This window comes from Bombus fervidus, chromosome 6 (genome assembly GCF_041682495.2).
Source record: "Bombus fervidus isolate BK054 chromosome 6, iyBomFerv1, whole genome shotgun sequence".
NCBI lineage: Eukaryota > Metazoa > Arthropoda > Insecta > Hymenoptera > Apidae > Bombus > Bombus fervidus.
The window spans coordinates 12,616,492-12,635,747 of NC_091522.1; the positions used below are offsets into that span (position 1 = coordinate 12,616,492).

Sequence of the window (19,256 nt, forward strand, 5' to 3'; positions counted from 1 at the left end):
AACGAAATTCCAAGCAGTCCGTCATTATATTCGCGAATTTCAACGTTTTCGCGAAGACCACACGCATCGTATAAATCGATTAGGAAAGTTTACTGCGAATGGCTCGCGTATTCGCTAAAGGGAGACGTCGTTGTTCACGCGATGTACATTGAGCTTTATTTCTCAGCTGGTCGTCGCCAAGGCGAGGATAATTAACCAGAGCAATTTTGGAACGTTGCCCTTTCGTTTAACCAGCCAGTCGATTTATGGAGACCGCCAGGGTCGTTATGGAGGACCTTGAAAGAGGAGCAGCCAGCTTCCACGTACGCGTACTTTGCGATTCCCATCTGTTTAAATTTGCCTTGGCACGTACCGCTCTGGTATCATCACGTAAATGTGACTGCTCCGTAAAAATGCGGACAGATCGTGGCTGTACGCCGATTACCTTCGTGTGGCGTCGCAGTCAAGGTGAGAGGGCCGAAACGTGTTTGGCGATACGGACGGTTTTTGTACTGACTATCAAAGACCTGATTCCACGCTTATTAATGCGTTAACTGTTACAAGGTAAGGTCCGTTCAACCAGAAGCATTGTCCCGCGTGCCATCTGCGCGTTTTCAGCTCGTTTCCTGTGAATAGCATCAGATATTCTTACATCAAACACCGACGACCTCCACCTATTTTTCGAGTTCTTTACAAATCGATTGTTCGATCTGTCCATAGAAAATCTAAATTGTAAGGAATTTCTAAAGAACCAGTTTTATCGTTGGAGAAAATTACAATGACACAGTTCTCACCGATGTACACGGAGAAGCTGCAGTCGATTTTCCTCAATTACGAGTCGTTAGAAAATTTTTGCAACGAATTATCCCTGTAACTGCTACCTACCTGCAGTCGAAAGTACACGTCTGCCGCGACTCATTTGCTTTCTTTTCGAGCCGCCACCACGTTCACAGCAATCTTCCTCAAAATAGAGCTGGCGCTCGGAGGATTTTCCCAGCCACCCTTCTCGCGTGTATCAACACGCGGAAGGCGCCTGCGGTGCTGTTCCCGACTATGTAACGAGGCGAGAGGAAGACGAACGAGCCTGCGAGGACGGAAGAGCCTTACATCGCGGAGGAACTCGCGGGAAAAGATGGGGACAACGATGAATCAGGGGAACAAGAGAAAAATGCGCGACAATACGGTAGACAACCAGAACGGAGAACGACGTGTAGAAAGCTAGAAGCACGCCACGAGGGAGGAACCGAGAGAGAAACGCGCGAGAAGAAACGAGAGGAACGAGGTAGAATGTTTATGGCGACAACAACGGCAACTGCAGCGTGACAGCGGCTTGGTTATCGGAAACCGACGGTGACGGGGTTCTAGTGCAATAACAACGTCGCAAAACACCTCTCCGCTCTCGGTTGACACAGCAACGCGACAGTAACGACGATGTTTCGATCGCACCTATGCCATTTTACATGCAACGAATTCCTCTGCTTCTAGCCAACATCGAAAATTCCCACAGTTCGTGACAAACCAATTATTCTCGTCGAGAACGAATACATTCCACGCGTCTTAGCCTCTCGAGTAATCGTAATACTTTATCAGGCGTAGATCTACCTTTCTTACAGCTACCTACCTAATCCTTCTCATTTCCTTTCTCTCCGTATTCTTCTATATTTCGATAAGACATGGCTTCAAGCTGTATAACATATGTCTACGTATTACTCCAACGATTTACCAGCGGTATAGCCAGCTTCGTTCGCATCGCAGGGACTCCATGATCCCTTGTTGAGCGAAATGAAACGTCGGAATAACATCCCATCAAAGACGCGGCCTATACCCGGAAGCTTCAACCGGTAACAACAAGAACACCGGCTGTGTTGAAGATCACCGGATACTTGCTTCTCTACCTGTTGTACTTTCCTTGGCAAATTCCCACATTCTCGTAATACTATTGTTTCGTTTTCAATAAAAACACGATGAACGGAAAGGAGAAAGCGAGGGAGAGAAAAAAAGAAAGGGAGAAAAAGAAAGAAGTCGGAGCGTGCGCGGTAATGCACGCGTAAACTGGAACGTTCGCAGCTTTGCAGTAACGCTTGCATTTATACGCTGTTCGATCGAGGTGCTCCGGTATCATTAGAGGAGCCATTCGAGACTCACGCCCCCATTGTCCGAGGGCGACTTCTTGCTCCTTTCCCTCGGTTAACGCCGGAGATGCTCAACAGCCTACCGAGACAATGCTGTACGTGTATCGTGCATCATATTTCACGGTCATTCTTTTTTGTGTCCGGCGCGTACGTATCGTCTCTGGTCCCCCTGCTGGAGACGAAAATCCCTCGTCTCGGACCACCGTGGTTAAAATGATTTCGCCGGCCTCCCGCGACGCCAGGCCGGTCAGTTATTCTTATCCGTCTTTTGCCCGCAGAAACGCCGCGATTTATCGAACGAATTCCACCGAGCATTGGAAAGTTATACGTCGTCCTTGGAGAGAGCGCCGTTTCATTGTTATCGCGACTAATTGTTATTGCTCGAGATGCTTTTATTTGCTGTTCGATCATATCCTACGTTTCCTCGACGAGATTAATCAAGTTTCACTAAACGTTGACGGTCGGTTTCTACAGACTTTCAGACGTTGAATCGTGCGATAACTTTTCTTAGATTACAGCCAAGAAACGAATCGTGGAAGACAGTGTTTAAGACACGAAGGTTTCACAGCCAAGTAGAAAATGAATGCCCCATAACGAAGATAGCGCGACATATCAAACTACAAGTTATAATTGCAAAAACATTGACGGCTACTGGGAGCAGTTTTGTCAGATTATACCGGCCTCGAATATATTAAAAGAAGTTGATAAAGTTCGTTGGCTATGCTGGTCGATAAAATATCGAGCTCGTGTTATCGTTCGTCGCTGATTATACGTACTTGTCACGTTGAATCTGGTATTTGCACCCTATCATCCCGCCCGTGTTCACTGACCCTAACTCGTTTCAATGAAATATCTCCGGGAGAAGCGAGTGCTAATCGGGCGCAATCGTTGTCTCGCGGGGATCATTATCGGATCATTGCACCAGCTAAAATTAATTTTGCTCGGCGAGCCGTGCGGATTCGTGAAATTCCGGGAAAATATCAGTATCGGATAAATTATCACGTTCCCGTGAGATCCTCGACAAAAGCGTCCGGCGAGATCTGGGAATGTAAATCAGACTATGTGTTCGCAACGCAATCCAGAGCTGTTTTCTTCATCTCCTACTTTCCTCTTTTTTTCTTCGAACGTATCGACCTTATAGCGAGAGATCTTACAGTCGAGGGTCGTATCTACGACCCGTTACGACTTGGCTATCGCTGTAGTCGGTGCGTTACATGCCGCGATAAACAATGTCTGTCTTGTTTTCAATGGCGTAGGAATGCTAAAAACCGATGAATAAAGAGTGCACGCGCGTTTCTTGATGCGCTAGTTACAAGCATAGAATCCTTGGCTCGAGGACAAGCGCGATAGGTGACAGCCTGTGGCAGACGTCGAGTCAAAGAATTTCAACGATTTCCACGAACAACGCCGGATATAGCCGAACCTTTTGTCATTCGAATAAAGCAAGATATTATTCTCCCTATTTATCTTGCGCCGAGGCGTCGCTGCGACGATAATTAGTACGCGAAACACGAAAATGCAGATAAGTGCGATTTCGAGGGAAAAGTTCTACTTCTCTCGAATATCTTGGAAATATCTTCGAAGATATAAAACGAGGCGACGATCGGCGATTGTCTGGCTACGAAGTACACGCTGTAGCGATAATACCGAGAAGACAGCGATAATTCTTACCGGGTAGAAAAATTCGTTGTGTAAGCGAGAAAACGAGAAGCAAGAAGGGTAGCTTGAAACAGAGCGGTTCAACGATTTTATGGCGATCTTGCGATCTGTTTAGCGTTAAAAAGAATGGCGAGGAACACGTGTTCGCCGTTGCGGCTGGACACGATTGCTCTCGAGCGGCTAGCCATAGCAGTTCCAGGCAAGTGCAATGCTTCATCGCGCCGCTTGCGTGCACCGTGAACGTCCCTTTCTTAGGCGCTATGCATACCGAGACACACAGTCTAGCTCTGTCGTCGTTTATTATTCAATAAACTACATCGCTGTAATTCGCAATAATCATACCTAATGGAGATAGGGAGCGCGATATATGTTTGTTTACGACGTAATTGATCGTCGTAATAGGGAGACAATAAAGCTGCGCCGTTGGTAATTGTAAATCTACACGATAACCTTTTCATTGTTGCAAATCACGTTCTTCGATTCTGCTCTCACGCTTCGCTTTGCCTTTTCCTTCTGTATACTTTTATGTCCTCCTCTTTTCTCACATTTCGTCACTTCTAATGTTCCTTATTTTTTTTCTCATTTTACGATATAGAATACTTGTACGATTTATTTGATTATTACTAAGACAGTATTTTGAACTTCGATGTAATTCGCTACGGTTAAAAGCACAAGGTTAAGGTAAACGAGGAGTATCCAAAACCGTCTCAACGTTGTCATGGACGGTGTCTGGACGAGAAAGAAATAATCTTGGAAGTTTTCATTCGAAACAGGACACTTGTCTTTATCTGGTGCGGGACGAGAACGACGTTCAACGTTGATGATCAATGGAGCTGCTGTACACCTGTCGAGCCGACCACTTCTCGTTTCATGCTATATCTTTAAAATGGTACTTGTAGCAAACCGGCCCTCGTGCCAGAGTACTACTATTAATTTTATTCTACTTTACACGGGGCAGTATGTACGGAGCCTTACACGCGATCCGCAAGAACATTGCGTGGAAAGCCGCGACGCGGCTTTTTCTGATTTCGTCGCAGTAATGTGCGTTTACACGTGTTTTCTGTGTGCGTTTCACGCACGCGAGTAGGCGACTACTTCAGTGGCTGCGGGCGGTCCGACTCTCCTGACCCTTCTTCTCTTGTACTCACTCTTTCTCTCTCTTTAGTATCCTCCTCCGCCACACAGGGGCGTAATGATTAATTAAGCTTTCCAAGAAAACGCAACAAGTGAAACGTTATTAGTGCTTAGTGGCACAGTTTACTTGTTCCAGCGTCGCTACTCCTCTCTTGCTCCCTTCCTCCATTCTTCTCTCTCTATCTCCCCTCCTCTCTCTCTCTATCTCACATTCATCCCCTCTTCTTCTTCAATTTCCTCGTCTATTTCTCCTATCCGATCGGTAGATGCATCCCCGGTGCAGTTTTAATAATTACCATGGCAAAACGAACTGGCGCCTGGCCGCTGCGGTACTATACGCTTCGCATTCTAGATGCATGCACGCCATTTGTGCCGTGAAAATCGAGAACTTTTGAAATCTATGACGGCGATTATCCGCCGTAGGAACGAAGTGGATGATGGAGAACACATGCTTGGCTATTCGTTTCGCGTGAAATCGTTCTAAAAACGCCATAGCCCGAGAGAGGGGAGGATTCTCGTAGCGATTTTCATCGCTATTTAGAGCAGTTTAGTTCTGTTTGAACCTTAATATCGTAAAATTCCTGGTAATCGTACGATCCTTGATCGTGTTCCTAAATATGCAAGCGCAGCATCTGCGCGAAATTACTGGTCAGTCGTTATTAATCTGAAATCGCGATGGATAAATCAGCGGGGTACGTTCGATTAATCGCGAGTTTCGATTCGGAAGCAAGACACGTTCGTTTGTTCGATATTCAATCTAAACACGATCTATTCATATCGATACCATTAATCCTTGTCGCGATCCTTTAGTTTCTGTTTTTTTTTTTTTTTTTGCCTTTTTCCTCGTTGGTAAATGATTTACAGGGGACGAATGCATTAACGAGTCCCGGCGATGTACAAGCAGAATTATCCTGTCCCTCAGACAGGCAGTGTTTTACATCGTCATACTATGCAACGTTACTCATCCGAGGAAGATTATCACATTCTTGAAATATCTAACCCGTTGAAGCCAGCTGAAAGATAGATATTTTGCGCGATAAGGGGATAATTGGCTCGGTTCAACAGTCGCCGACCGTTCGTGCAAACCGCTTCTAGATTGACAACGACGATAACAAATTGCATTCCATTACGTCGGATTAATTAAGGCATCTTTGCAATCTCTGTTTCAGATCGATTCTAGCTTTGACAATGCTGACTGCGGCCAGTGTCTCCTCTACCCACGTGCCCGACAAGTATCCCATCGAGGTAACTTTCCATTATGGTTGATTAAGATGTAGTATCGGTTACTCGATCCGTCGACTTTGGACCCTTGTAATTCGAAAAGGATGTAATTCTCGGAAGCTCCGATTACATCTGTTACGACTTACAAAAGATGTGGAAGGTATTTTAATTTTGACATGGATACGCGAAAGGTGATCTCCTTCGGAATATGTTCATTAAGTAGAGCAGCTAGCCCAAGTTGGATTTTGAGGATAATTTAATACATAACTTCTTGCCGTTTAACTTACTGCCATAATAACGTTATCGTAGCTATCTCGTTCATTAAGATATTTTATCTCGAACGTACGGTTCGTCGGTGAATATTAATTTAATCCACTTACCGGAATTAATAAGCAATTACGTAGACGTTATTCTGGGTGGCACGAAGAGGATAATTAATTGACACTGAAGGAACTTCCTAAATTACACTCGAGCTGGCTGCATCCTCAAGGCCGGGCAAACGATGAGCGTGAAACGCTAACACTCTGGTGTATACAGCTCTCGCAATGACATCGCGTTTCTTGTTACATCGACTTCTTCTGGTCGTTTAAATGGATCGTTTGTTTTGGAAAATATAGCAATATCGCTCTTGGCCTCGAGATCATCACGGTTGGTTGTGAAGATTACATTAAAAAAAGAAAAAAAAAAGAAAAACACTGGACGTTCTCAGTTAACGCTCTCGCGCAATCCGCCGTTTCTTTACGACGGTTCGCGATCGTTTTTAACGAGCAAGGCGATACACGATTGTACTTCGCGTTAGTTCTACACGCGCGGTATACGTTGTAAAGCACACACCTTTGTGTCTATCGAGCCTAATCTGTAAAATTTTCAATCGATCTAGTTAACCGGCATAGAATGCCGACAATTTGGTGGCAACCTGTTGAACCCGGAGCAACCGGGATAACGGCGCTTATCGTTGATTAAACTTACATACTTTGAACGATCGTTCCAGTTAATCGTAATGATTGGTCGACCGGCCAATTTCAATCGTTCTTCGCTAACAAGCGCGACCTTACAGCTTTCTATCGTATCAGAGGTACCTACCGGGAAGAGGAGGTATTCTCCTCACGCGAGTCTCTCTCTCTCTCTCTCTCTCTCTCTTTCGATATTCGTTTCGCGAACGGAGTCGAGAGACTTTCTTCGGGATAGCAATCTGTTCCAAATAATTCTGAAAATTTCGGCGAATTTTTAAAGAGGCCATAGCCGTCTATCTATAATTCTATTCTTATGAAACATTGCCGTAATACGAGCTTCTTATCCGTCGTAAAGACGTTCGTTACGCCCGTAAGGATCCCTTTGAAAGCTCCCGGGACAATGAGATTAAGATCGTTCATCGTGGAAAGACTCTTGAAACGCGGCTCCATTATTCAGGCCGTTGTGCGATGCCGACCGTTCCAGTCCTCCCCCCTGTTACCCCTTTGTCGAGTATTTTCGCGTTTCCTTCTCTCCATATATACGCATATTCCTGCGCATGTGTACGAAGCAAGTTCATGCGCGGCGCGATTAACGTGCCGGAGTTAATGTCGGTCATCAAGCAAGTATTACTTCGTTTTAACGGGTTAACGACTTTTTGAAAGCTGCTCGAATTTTGAATCGAGACGGAGCTCGCGCTGAAACCAATCGCGGCTCGCCAACAATTCACAACGCGTTATTAGAGATGCCATTAAATTGGCATTCTTTAGCGCCAAATGGTGCGTCGTTAACCTTAGAAAGCTAATTTCGAAATTTCAACGCAATTAGAGGCCGAGACGTATCGACCGAAGAAACGTTCTAATTTTCCTTTAGTCCAATTTCCATAGCGGATCTTTTCGTGTAATGGCGGTTTTCAGTGAACAACGAATGACTTATTCCGCGATAGCTCGGTTACGAGCACGAACGGATTTTACATCTGCGTACCAATATTGACGGGCGCCACAATCCGTCTTTCAATTAATTACGACCTCCCGGCTGATCTCAATCGTGGAAGTACCGATATTAATTATTGAACAAACAGTTCGGATCTCGTCGTTACTGCCTCTCCCTCCTCCTTCCGCTCCGTTGTAATTAACGCGGCTGGATTACAACGCGAGGACCTGCCGTTTGATTATCAGGCAATTTTGTTCGCCACCCTTTGATCGATTAATCCGAAGGTGCTTCTAATAAAATTAATTATATCGCGGCCCGCGCGTGATTACATAACGTCTCAAATTCCTCGCACACGAGACGATGAATAATGACTGCGCTGCATAATGAGGGTCTGCGTCAAAGCTTTGACGAGTAATTCGATGCCAGCCGTGAATCGTCGCGATTGAAAATCGACGAGGCATCGACCAGTCGAGCGACACAACGGTGACAAACGCGTTGAAATCTTTTCCAGGTTTATCACATGCTACGGGAGAAGACTCAATTCAATCTTGGCCGAGATAATCGTATAAGAGGAACCTGGGGACCGTGGAGTGCTTGGAGCGAGTGTTCACGGACCTGTGGCACGGGTATTCAGTCGCAGTCTCGCGAATGCGTGCCATATCAGTAAGTAAAATATATTTTCTTAAGCGACATCGAAGTTGCTGCGCTTTCCGTACGAACGCAACGTATGGAACGTGGCTAAATAATCGATCGCAAAACAGGGAATCGTGCGCTTTAGTATCAGCTTCGACGATAATCACAGGTTTCGCGATACCGTTAACGTTTCGCGCGACCCAAGATCGTGAGCAACTGTTCCATGACTTCGCGAAACGGTCCAAGAAACACCTAATCCTAGCCATACGAGAATCATAGACGTTGCCGTTTCCTTCCGCGAGATCTCTCTGGCCCTGAATCGATCGGTCTCTGTGAGCTCGATACTCCGAAGCTTGACACGTTCGTAGCACTTGGAGTATACGAGCGAAGAGTACCGAGTGTCGAGCAAATTGCAGATCGGTAGCAGAGGAAGATTACACGCTGGCATGCCGACGAGTCGCGCCAGCGGCCCCGAAACGTGTTATCGTCGCTGACATTTACACCTCTGTAACGCTACCTGCGCGGGTACGTGACTTTGCGCAGAATTTATCGGTGGACCCGTGAGTTTCTCGACCGGCGATAAAATAGTTTGAGACCTGTTGTACCGTTAAAATATTTTTCCCCGTCAGTCGACGGTAATAAACGGAAAAACTTTTTGACTCTCCCCTGTCTTACGTTTAAAGTCTGTGCATTTTATTCCTCTAGGAGTTCCGTAATCGTTTTTAGATAAGAAAAAAGAAAAAAAAAACATAGTAATAAACGTTTTTCATCCGTTAAAAAAAAGAAAAATATACGCTACAAGCGGAATAAATTTTACGTGACGATAAAAAACGGGACTGAAATAGGCAACGTTAATGCGATGCACGTACGTGCACTGTTTGATGTATATACTCTTGCTGCCTTCAAAACCGAAAAGTACGTTGAACATGAAACGCGTTAAAGATCGCGAAAATGGTGTACGGAAAGCAAAGATAAATCGTTGGTCGATAGGTAGGAGTAATGCGACCGATTTGTTTCAGGCGACTGTTAAGGAAGCGGAGCATTATCTCGGAGAATGGCACGAGCAACTCGCGGCCCATTTGCATCGGTACATACAAGCGTTACCACACGTGCAACACGCAGGTAAATCAACGCGACACGTAATGTGAATCGATGTTTACGCCTTTGCGTCCTGTCTAGACGCGTGATAAATTAACGTTTGTATTTCAATGACTCCGTGCGTGGTGAACTTTTTCGGTTAACAGCAGGGTTATTAATAAGCAGAACTCGCAGTAAAATAACGAATAACCAGAAACGATCGTCGACTCGTGCTCTTTTTTATCTAATGATCGTAAAAAACGGCACATCTTCGTTGCCACTTGAATTTTGCGTGGAGCGCGCACAACTCGTTAGAAGGATCGTTAGAAGGTTTCAACACAAGGAAGAGCTGCATTTACACAGTGAGCGCGAGTATGTAAGTGCATCTATCATGGGGTCGTAGGCAGGCATAGAGAACAGATGCATATCGAAGATCGCTGGAGGGTTTCTTTTCGACGGTACGTCACGAGTCGCGAACAAATCATCGCAGAGGCCAATTAAGGATACCCATGATGGCAATTTATATGGCTAGCTAAGCCAAGTACACCGGTGTTGTTTAAAATTCATAAGAATAATCACCACCTGCGGAGTTAAAGACTCGTTGGTAATGGACGACTTTGGCCTCTGTCCAGGTACTCGCCAGCGATAATTAGGCCTTCGTGGATATAAAGATACCTGTGACTATTATATCTATGTGTATGTGTATAATAAAGACTAACGTTCGTGAAATCAATACTTCCGGTTTGATTTCAAAGCGTTTCGAATCGACGAATCGTTGGTCATTTCGAATATGCGATCGAATGGAATTCCTTTGAAATTGCTCGTGCATGTACGTTCGTGGGGTTCAAGGGGTCTCGAACGAAAATGAATTTAAATCAAAAATTGAAAATTCACCGTCGGAATCGATCACTCGTCGACTGATCTAGACGCGATACTCGTAGTCGACAATGAATCCGTCCTTGTGACGAGCGTAAATTTTAATTGCTTACTCCGAGAGATCTTGTTTCGAAGCAGACAAATTTTTTTACGACTTGTTCCCGACTGAACGCATGCTAGTTAATTTTCTGCGCGTAAACGCGGCATTGCAATTAAAAACTTTGCATGTTAACCACTTGTCTCTTTTTTCGCTACGGCGCCACGACTCGGCTAGATTTACCTCGGAAACGGTGGTTTACAAACATGCGAGACTATTCACGGTTTTACTGGCCGGTAATTAATCTTCCACCCGGAAATTACCAGGGTTACGCTTCTCCTCTACGTACGCGTCGGTATTCTCGTTTCAGTGTATTCGTTCCGAGTGCGCGGCTCCTTTTTGAAGCCACTGAAATCCATTATAAATGCATGGAATTCGGTGGAAATTTAAAGAAATTCGGACGGCTTCTGTTCTCGTGTTACGTTTCGTAGCGCAAAAAATTCCCCGATGTTTTCTCGTTGTCAAATCGTAAAATGCTTCTGGAAAAAATTCTCTCGTATTTCGATCAAGCCGGAGGCCGTCAAACGCCCGAAGTGTCAGCGTAACAACTTTCCCAACGATCGATCGTTAATTACCTGGAGTTTAATTAAGCCGTTGCTCGCAACAGAAATGCCCGAACTTCCCGGAGGATTTGCGGGCCGAACAATGTGCCAAGTACAACGGAAGAAACTACAAGGGCGAGAGCTACGATTGGGTTCCATTCTTGGACGGTAAGCTAAAGTCGCTGCAAGCTTCGTCTTGCTATTTTGTTGACAATTTAGTGTTAAAGCACGACGTTGTATCGTATTTACCTTGGTACGCTTCGAACGTGTACCTGTTTCAAGTCAGCTTTGTACAGCGTTTGGCATTTCTTGTACGGGATGACCGAAATAAAATCATCGAGATAACTTACTTTAAATTCTTTTCGAATCTGCGGCAGAGTTAAAACAAGAAAATGATGACTAACGTAGAAATAACATTATAAAAATTGCTCCGTGTAATTTCAATTTTTTTCTTTAACTACTCATCCGTTATAAATTTTTCTCGCGTAATTGAACGTTTCACGAGTCGTTCCCTCAAAAGGATCCAGTGTCTCTTTTTTTTTTAAACTGTTATTACTGTTGACCAGTACCGAATTCTTGCGCGCTCAATTGCCGCGCCGTTGGCGAGCGTTTTTATGCAACGCTTGAACCGGCAGTAATGGACGGCGCACCCTGCGACGCTCCGAATCTTCGTGGACATAATGCCGGAATTTCTATGGAACGCACAGACCGATGGCTGTGTGTCGCCGGACAATGCAAGGTACGATGAGTCAAACCAAAGTATTCCTCCGCGTCACGACGGGAAATTAATCGTGGTTCCTCGTCGATGCGATCGGCCAAATCGACGCGCGACGTTTTTTTCTTTCCCTTTGCATTTTTTTAATTACACCCGATTTGATCGCGACGCGACTACTTAACCGTGTCCCCTTTGTTCGTTCCGCTAGTTTTTTCTCTCCCTCTCTTCTGTTCGACGTTGTTTCGCGTTGTGTTGCTTCCCGTTGTTCGATGGTATATCGTTTCACGCTAATTTTCGAATTGTTTCAGCCCATTAATCCCTTCTGTTATCGTTGAAACGTCGTGTAACGCTCACGGTATAAAACACAAGTCCATTTTGAAGTGCTTGTATATTTTTACTCTTTTTTTTTTTCACAGCCCGTGGGTTGCGACGGTGTGGTAGGTTCCGGCGTTACGATGGACGCTTGTGGTGTCTGCGGTGGTCAGGGTAAAGGTTGTAGACTGTACGAGGGTATTTTTATGGAACCAATCCTGCCGAGGGGTCATCAACCCGTAACCTCCATCCCGAAAGGCGCCATGTCTCTCAACATCTCGGAACTACGTTTCAGTAGTAACTTCTTAGGTATTTCATGAAAAAACACGCTCGAAACCGCGTTTATTTAGGGCTACGAAAGCAATGCCTCTTTCCCTCCATGCTTTGTTAACGAATAATCCGATGTGTTAGCGTTGAAAGACAGCAACGGTAGTTACATCCTGAACGGACCCTTGGCTTACAGTCCAAGCGGCACTTATAAAGCGGCTGGCACGACATTAACATACCAGAGGGGTGACAAAAACCGCATGGAGTGTATCTTGGCGACCGGGCCACTGAACGATTCTTTGCATTTAGAGGTACGCCCATAAAGAAGTCTCTGATATCTCACTCGTTCGAATTTATTGGATCGACCATCTATTTCTTTTTTTTTCTTTTTTTTCTTTTCCATCGAGGACCGTTTCTCGACTTGATATTGTACTTTAACCGCGATGTCATACGTCGATGTCGCGAGTATTGTACTTTTAAATCGCTTCTCCAGATTCTGGCGCAGGAAATGAACCCTGGAGTGCTTTACAAATACATGATGCCGTTCAATGGAAAGCCAGTGATAGCACCGCCGTTCTTTCCGATAGGTAATTCATCGAGGAAGGTTTTCAGGACGATACCTTTATGTAACTGACTTTGGGCGAAACACAGAATGCTCTTTGAATGATTTGGTATCTTGCCCTTTTCGCAGGATCCGTCGATCGCGGCAACGAAATCCCCGATTCGGATGCTCGCATCCGGCCAACCTTTCCGGTCTCTAGAATGTAAATATTCGCAAATATTTACACCTGTTAAATTTGTTTTATCACGATCGATTATTCGATTTAGTTGAACGAAACGATTCGTACGTCAAGGTAGACAGCACTTTCGCCTTTTCAGATCCAATCAAAAAGCAGATTTATCACCGACGAGTCATAATCAAGATCGAGCACGGGCTCGCGAGAAAGGACGGAAGGAAGAGATGAGGCATTCGCCTACCACGGTGATGGCCGGGGATCAGCCAAAATCGAAGAACAAAAAGAAGAAACGTCTGCGATTCTCTTGGAAGATGTTCGGAGTGACTCCTTGCTCCAAGGAATGCGGAGGAGGTATGAGATTTCTCAATTTCTTCGTCGTTTATTTCGTAAGACGAATAACGAAAGAAGATGTTGCACGTAATCGAAGTTCCAACGCTTCCCACACGATTCTAATCTTTATCAATGTTTCAACTGATGACGGGGTCACGAGCTCGATTTTTCGGACACGGTAATTAAACGGGCAATTAGGAAAAAAAGCGCGTAGACAATTAAAACGAGCTTTAGGAACGAACAAGCAGCTCGACTAATCGAGACGCGCGTGGGAAGTCGGCCGAGACTCGTTCGTTTCGGTATTATCGCCGGAGTTCGGAGGGCCGTGAGATTACAACGCTCGATTCGCTCATCGCCATCGCGGAAGTGCCATCCAATTCATGAAATTTATTAGCAGGAAGCCCCACATCCGTGACCAACGTTCGCGTTATTATTTTCCAGCGGTCGGCTCTCCGTTCTCTCTCTCTTTGACGTCGGAACGTTTACACGCGACTGTGTCCGATGCCGCATCGCGAAGCCAGGACCACCGAGATTTTTTTCATTTAGACTGACGGCTCATACGGGCGAGTCCGAGATAACGTCGAGACAGCTGTCACGGACTCTTTCTTAATTTCCATTCTCGACAACGACGATAACTGGCCTCGAATACCGCGCCGACCCTTCGATGCTTTCGAGCAAGTTGCGATCTCGGCGAAGATCACACGACCGGAAGAATTATGTTCGAAGGAAAATCGTAAAAAGAAACGAAGATAGCGTTAAATTGTCACTTCCGTTTCTAGGCGTTCAGACGGCGATCTTCAAGTGCTTCCGCGAGAACAGGCAGATGATCGTGAACGACAAGCGTTGTCGTAGCGTGGAAAAACCGCAACAACCGCCCCCGTTGCGTTGCAACGACAACCCCTGTCCGCCTAGGTAATTCGCTTTCTTATGGTAATTCGCCTCCAAAATTGGCTCGCAAAACGATCTCGCGCATTAAATTCGCAAACAAATTGTACGTGGTTGCAGGTGGAGGGCCGAGCCGTGGGGCGAATGCTCGGTCAGCTGCGGCATCGGGACAAGGAGTCGGAAATTGGAGTGCGTACAGGAACTAAATGCGAATTTGACGATGCGAGTGGCAGCCGGTGCGTGCGTACAACCGCCTGACCTTAGAAGCGTGGAAACCTGTACGAAACCGGCTTGCACGAACGGTCCGGAATTGAGGCACATGCACTCTCAGCACGACACACCCAGATGGGACGTCGGCGCCTGGGGCCCAGTATGTCGTTCCTTTTTTCTTGATTTTTTTCTCTTCGATACAGATAGAGCGCTCCTTGTAAAGTAGCTTTGCCGCTTCCTTTCGCTTAGAAAAGTGGTCCGAGGCCCGGCTAATGCAACGGTTAAGCGAAATGCATTTTGTACTCGAACGGCTGACACGGTTTCAGCGGGCTTTTACGATTTCAGTGCTCGACAACTTGTGGAACGGGAATTCGTAACAGAACGGTGACATGCATCACGTCGGGGGATGCCTGTTCCGCGTTCAACAAACCCGACTCTCAGAAAATCTGCGAATCCGCGCCTTGTATGCGCACCGGGATCGAGCATAGTGCTCCTTGGCTCTACTCGGAATGGTCGTCCAAGGTAAAATCGATAATCGAAAAGGAAGGATTGTAAGACACGGAATATTCACCGAACACGACTCTTTATCTTTGATTCAGTGCTCGGCAGAATGTGGTAGCGGAGTGGAAACGAGGCAAGTGGCCTGTGCCGATGGTAGCGAGCTGTTCTGCAATCCCAAAGAGAGGCCGGAAACGGAGAGACAATGTTTCGGAAGAGAATCGAACTGCGATAGCGCGAAATGGTTCACCGGTCCATGGTCATTCGTTAGTAACAGATAACCAAACGCAGAGTAACTCTCGTGGCTCGTGGTCGGATCTTTGGTGATGACAAAACGACGCCACCTTATCGGGTGCTATCGTCTCGATTGAACATGCATCGACAAATATGGTTTCAGTGTTCCGTGTCTTGCGGAGTGGGTGTCCAGTATCGAGAAGTTCTTTGCGTCGCAAGGACGAACAAAGAATTAGTCGTGTCGCCGGCGAGCAATTGCAACGGTTCGAGGCCAGCAAACGAGCAAGTATGCAGAGCGAGCGCGTGTACACCGACATGGTTCACCTCGAACTGGTCGAAGGTAAATCGCCAGAGTCGAGTCGGGCGCGTAGATTTACGATCGCTCGACCACCGTGACTTTTTGACTTTGCGATATAAATACCCATATAAATATGGATATAAATACCAACACGGTTTTTCAGTGCTCGGTGACATGCGGCACCGGAGTGCAAACCAGACTGGTTCGTTGTATTCTCGAGGGTGTCAGCAACTCGAATTGCGAGGATGTTGCGAAACCTAGCGGCCACCAGCAGTGCAGTTTGGATCCGTGTAAAAAGGATCCTCCGTCCTCGAGCAAACCACCGAAAAGTAAGCTTTTTGGTCCTTCGTATTTCATTCGGTTCGTATGGCAACGTGTGTTAACGAGTCCATAAATTGTTGACAATTTCAGAAGCTTACGAGGCGTCGTCGGAGTGCGTCGACAAACATCCAAATTGCGCGTTGGTCATGAAGAACGGTCTGTGCCGCATCAAGTACTACAAGTATTTATGCTGTCGGTGTCGTGAATAGTCGTTCGGCGGCGAGAACAAGCCACCGTTTCAGGCAGGTCCACCCCACCATGGTCGCGGCCGTTTTGTGTTCGATTAAACTCGTTGCTTTCCTCCCTTAGCTAAATGTAAACGGGGAAACTTGAACGGGGGATTTTAGCGACCAATAAGACTGTGACAAAGGAACGACCCTATAACATGTATAATTTTATTTAACGCGATAACAAGCTAACCCCGCGTAACTTTATTCCTATTGTTATCTTATTGCGACGCGGCACGTTGCGGAAGAACGATTATTTAATTGCCCGTGAAAATGCAGAAAATAGGTGAAAATTCGCTAGTACAGAAGAATCAACTAGTCGTTCGAGAATAAACGAGTGCCGAGGGCGTTTGTAAATGGAACGCCAGACAGCATGATGCGTCTGTGCACCAGAAACTCGTATCGTACGGCATGTATGCACGTGTGTTGCGTGTGTAGATATCTCTCAGTGTGACCGCGTGAACAGCCAGCTGCAGGGGCGTAATTTTGTCAATGCATCGATCTTGGCCCCGCACTCCAATTCCGCCGTGTTCGACCAAGACCGATGACACCGATAATTCGACTTGGAAATCTCGAGTCGTGCGTTTAGAACGAGAGCGAAGCATACGTTTTTAAAGCAAAAGCATGTGAGTATCGATAAAGGCTACGGACGGGGGAAGTTGCTATCGAATTTTTCCGAAATCCTGCGATACCGTAGATTTAGTAGGGACCGATAAATACGCTCGATCGTCGGCAAGGAACGAGGGATTATCATTGTTACGCCCCTGGATGAGTTGCGGTCCCATTTGCATGCGCGTTCGACGTAAAACCTGTACGCCCATGTATCCATTTAGGTAAACCTGCGAGCTTGTGCCTGGACAAGCGTGCGTGGACACGCGAAACGAAACGAGCTCCGAGCGAGTACACGAGCTGCCTGCGGTGTCTCCGCGAAAAGAAGAAGCAAAACGTGTCGATCGATACGACTGCATGTGCTCTCGATGTACTTCGATAGGTAGGCTGTATTAGTTGCAAAACTTTATTTATGTGCCCGTATAGACTATTCGTACCACGATGGATGCAGGCCGCGGGTAATTTCTGTTATCCGAGCATTTAATTAACATATCGAGTCGAATGAATCTGGCGATTTTGATTTACGAACCCGACTTATTAACAAATTCATCCGCGACAAGGACAGCACGGCAACTCCGAACCGGAAGCACGTCGACATCCTTTCCCCTCGTTAACGTTCCTGCCTCGAGGAACGAGTTCGAGAAACGCGTTCGATCTCTAGGAAAATATTTCACCTCGGGCTAACCACGAAAAAGTATCAACACGTTCGTGTATTCGTCGTTCTATGTGGTCGATGTCAACTGATTCGCCTGTTCTTAATATGCGAGCATAGTCGTAGGATATTAACTATAGCAATGGTATTGAATCAAATATACGCTTGTCTCTGTGTAGAAAGTATAAAGTCACTGGTATACTGTATACGTAGAATCGAATTTAATTTTCGTCGTCCCTGGTAGAAGTCGCGAGAGGTTATTATTAATCGATGAATTAATCGCGCGTACAAACACCTTTATAAGATATATGGACGTTGAGTTAATTTTAAGTAGGTAACGTTTTCAAACGATTAACGGAAGCATCGTGAAAACTGCGTGGGCAATCAATTCTCAGTGTCAATTAAATCGCATTCCGGTTTGCCTTCTCAACATCAAGGAAACCTGCGAACACCGTACCATACTCCGAGCCCGCTTTGTGTCCCTCGAGAAGCTGTTCTAATTTCTGTTGCAATTCGTTTCAATAAACTTTCCGTTTTTCCTTGTATCGTTTCTTTACTTTACACCGACACAGGCTGATTCACAGGTAAGTGTCGATTACCCGAATTATTTTAGACGAGGTAGAATTTTCTATTCTTCTCGTTCGTTCGGTTCCTTTCCATTTTACTTTCGATTTCCTTTTTTCTTTTTTTTTTTCTTTTTGTTCATTTGCTAGTCTTCGTTTGTTATACGCACATTGTAGCAACCGATCCGAAATACGTGTACTGCATGCGTGTACGAAACAGTTCCGCAAGTTCTAATTACAGACTTATTACCGATTCAACAAAACGCATCTAATTACACGGTTAGTAATGACTTTCGTGTCAGATTGGAGAAAAGTTGCTCAACCGAACGTCAGCTCTTACAGTAGATCTGTATACCTATAACTGTACCGTATCCCGTTTACTATTTGAGTATTAATATTTATGGCTGTGACGCGCACCATGAATGGTAAATGTACGTGTCTCGGCGAAGGGCATCCCCCTACCTACGGTATGTTATTTAAATGGCCAGCAAGTGCTGACTTGTGTTGCAAGGATAGGAATAGAAAAGGAGTAGTCGAGCAACATTGAAAAAAAAAAAGAAAAAAAAGAAAAAAGAAGTTTCAAGTACCTTACGATGTGGGCATGCGTTTCGTAGAGATACAAGCGGTGTATACATTTCACCATGTAACGTACTCACACGAGCATTACGTTTGTCTCTACACTTAGAAACGATCACTTGCACAAATCGAAACCGATTCTAGCTATCGAAGGATCGTTGGATTGATAGGATAGCAGCGTAGTTAAAATTCATTTTCGAAAGGCTGTTTTTATATTTCCTTCTAGTAGATTTGTCAAATATATACATATATATATTTTCTTACGCGATTGCTTTAACCAAAAGTACACTTGGATCTATGAAAGTAAACGTAGAAATCTAAGCTGTGATTCATTTTCGATCTCACGATATTTTGCGTCTACTTTCGATCACCTTTTAGTAAATAAAGGTATGTTTATTGTATTATCACATTCGCTCGAGACGAATAGAGCTCGCCAGCAAATGTGACCTCGTCAAAGACTGTGATATAATCGTAGTCTCTTGCAGGAGTGAAGTACAACGAAGAATAATTAACAATGGTTTATCGATGTAAGGAACCGCCGCGGACCGAGCGCCAGTTCCTCATCGTAAATGTGTATTCTATGATATT

General features: G+C 45.4%; 2 protein-coding genes across 3 annotated transcripts in view; one reads left to right on the forward strand and one right to left on the reverse strand.

The window, feature by feature from the left end:
* The window catches only part of LOC139988569 (uncharacterized), a 45,280-nt gene extending 38,589 nt beyond the window's left edge, over positions 1 to 6,691 (reverse strand). Inside the window, exon 1 of the mRNA XM_072006161.1 lies at positions 6,506 to 6,691. The gene's annotated coding sequence lies outside the window, so the exon portion shown is untranslated. The remainder of the gene's footprint in view (positions 1 to 6,505) is intronic.
* LOC139988568 (thrombospondin type-1 domain-containing protein 4) overlaps positions 1 to 18,074 on the forward strand; it is a 39,838-nt gene extending 21,764 nt beyond the window's left edge. For both annotated transcript variants that reach the window (XM_072006154.1, XM_072006155.1), the window contains exons 3-19: positions 6,074 to 6,149; positions 8,521 to 8,672; positions 9,662 to 9,764; positions 11,300 to 11,402; positions 11,801 to 11,973; positions 12,366 to 12,570; positions 12,673 to 12,839; positions 13,022 to 13,115; positions 13,220 to 13,292; positions 13,408 to 13,616; positions 14,375 to 14,507; positions 14,601 to 14,850; positions 15,036 to 15,212; positions 15,290 to 15,454; positions 15,586 to 15,762; positions 15,884 to 16,049; positions 16,132 to 18,074. In XM_072006154.1, coding sequence (XP_071862255.1) covers positions 6,074 to 6,149; positions 8,521 to 8,672; positions 9,662 to 9,764; positions 11,300 to 11,402; positions 11,801 to 11,973; positions 12,366 to 12,570; positions 12,673 to 12,839; positions 13,022 to 13,115; positions 13,220 to 13,292; positions 13,408 to 13,616; positions 14,375 to 14,507; positions 14,601 to 14,850; positions 15,036 to 15,212; positions 15,290 to 15,454; positions 15,586 to 15,762; positions 15,884 to 16,049; positions 16,132 to 16,250 — 2,542 coding nt within the window. In that variant the 3' untranslated portion in view covers positions 16,251 to 18,074. The remainder of the gene's footprint in view (positions 1 to 6,073; positions 6,150 to 8,520; positions 8,673 to 9,661; positions 9,765 to 11,299; positions 11,403 to 11,800; positions 11,974 to 12,365; positions 12,571 to 12,672; positions 12,840 to 13,021; positions 13,116 to 13,219; positions 13,293 to 13,407; positions 13,617 to 14,374; positions 14,508 to 14,600; positions 14,851 to 15,035; positions 15,213 to 15,289; positions 15,455 to 15,585; positions 15,763 to 15,883; positions 16,050 to 16,131) is intronic.
* Positions 18,075 to 19,256: the final 1,182 nt, after the last annotated feature.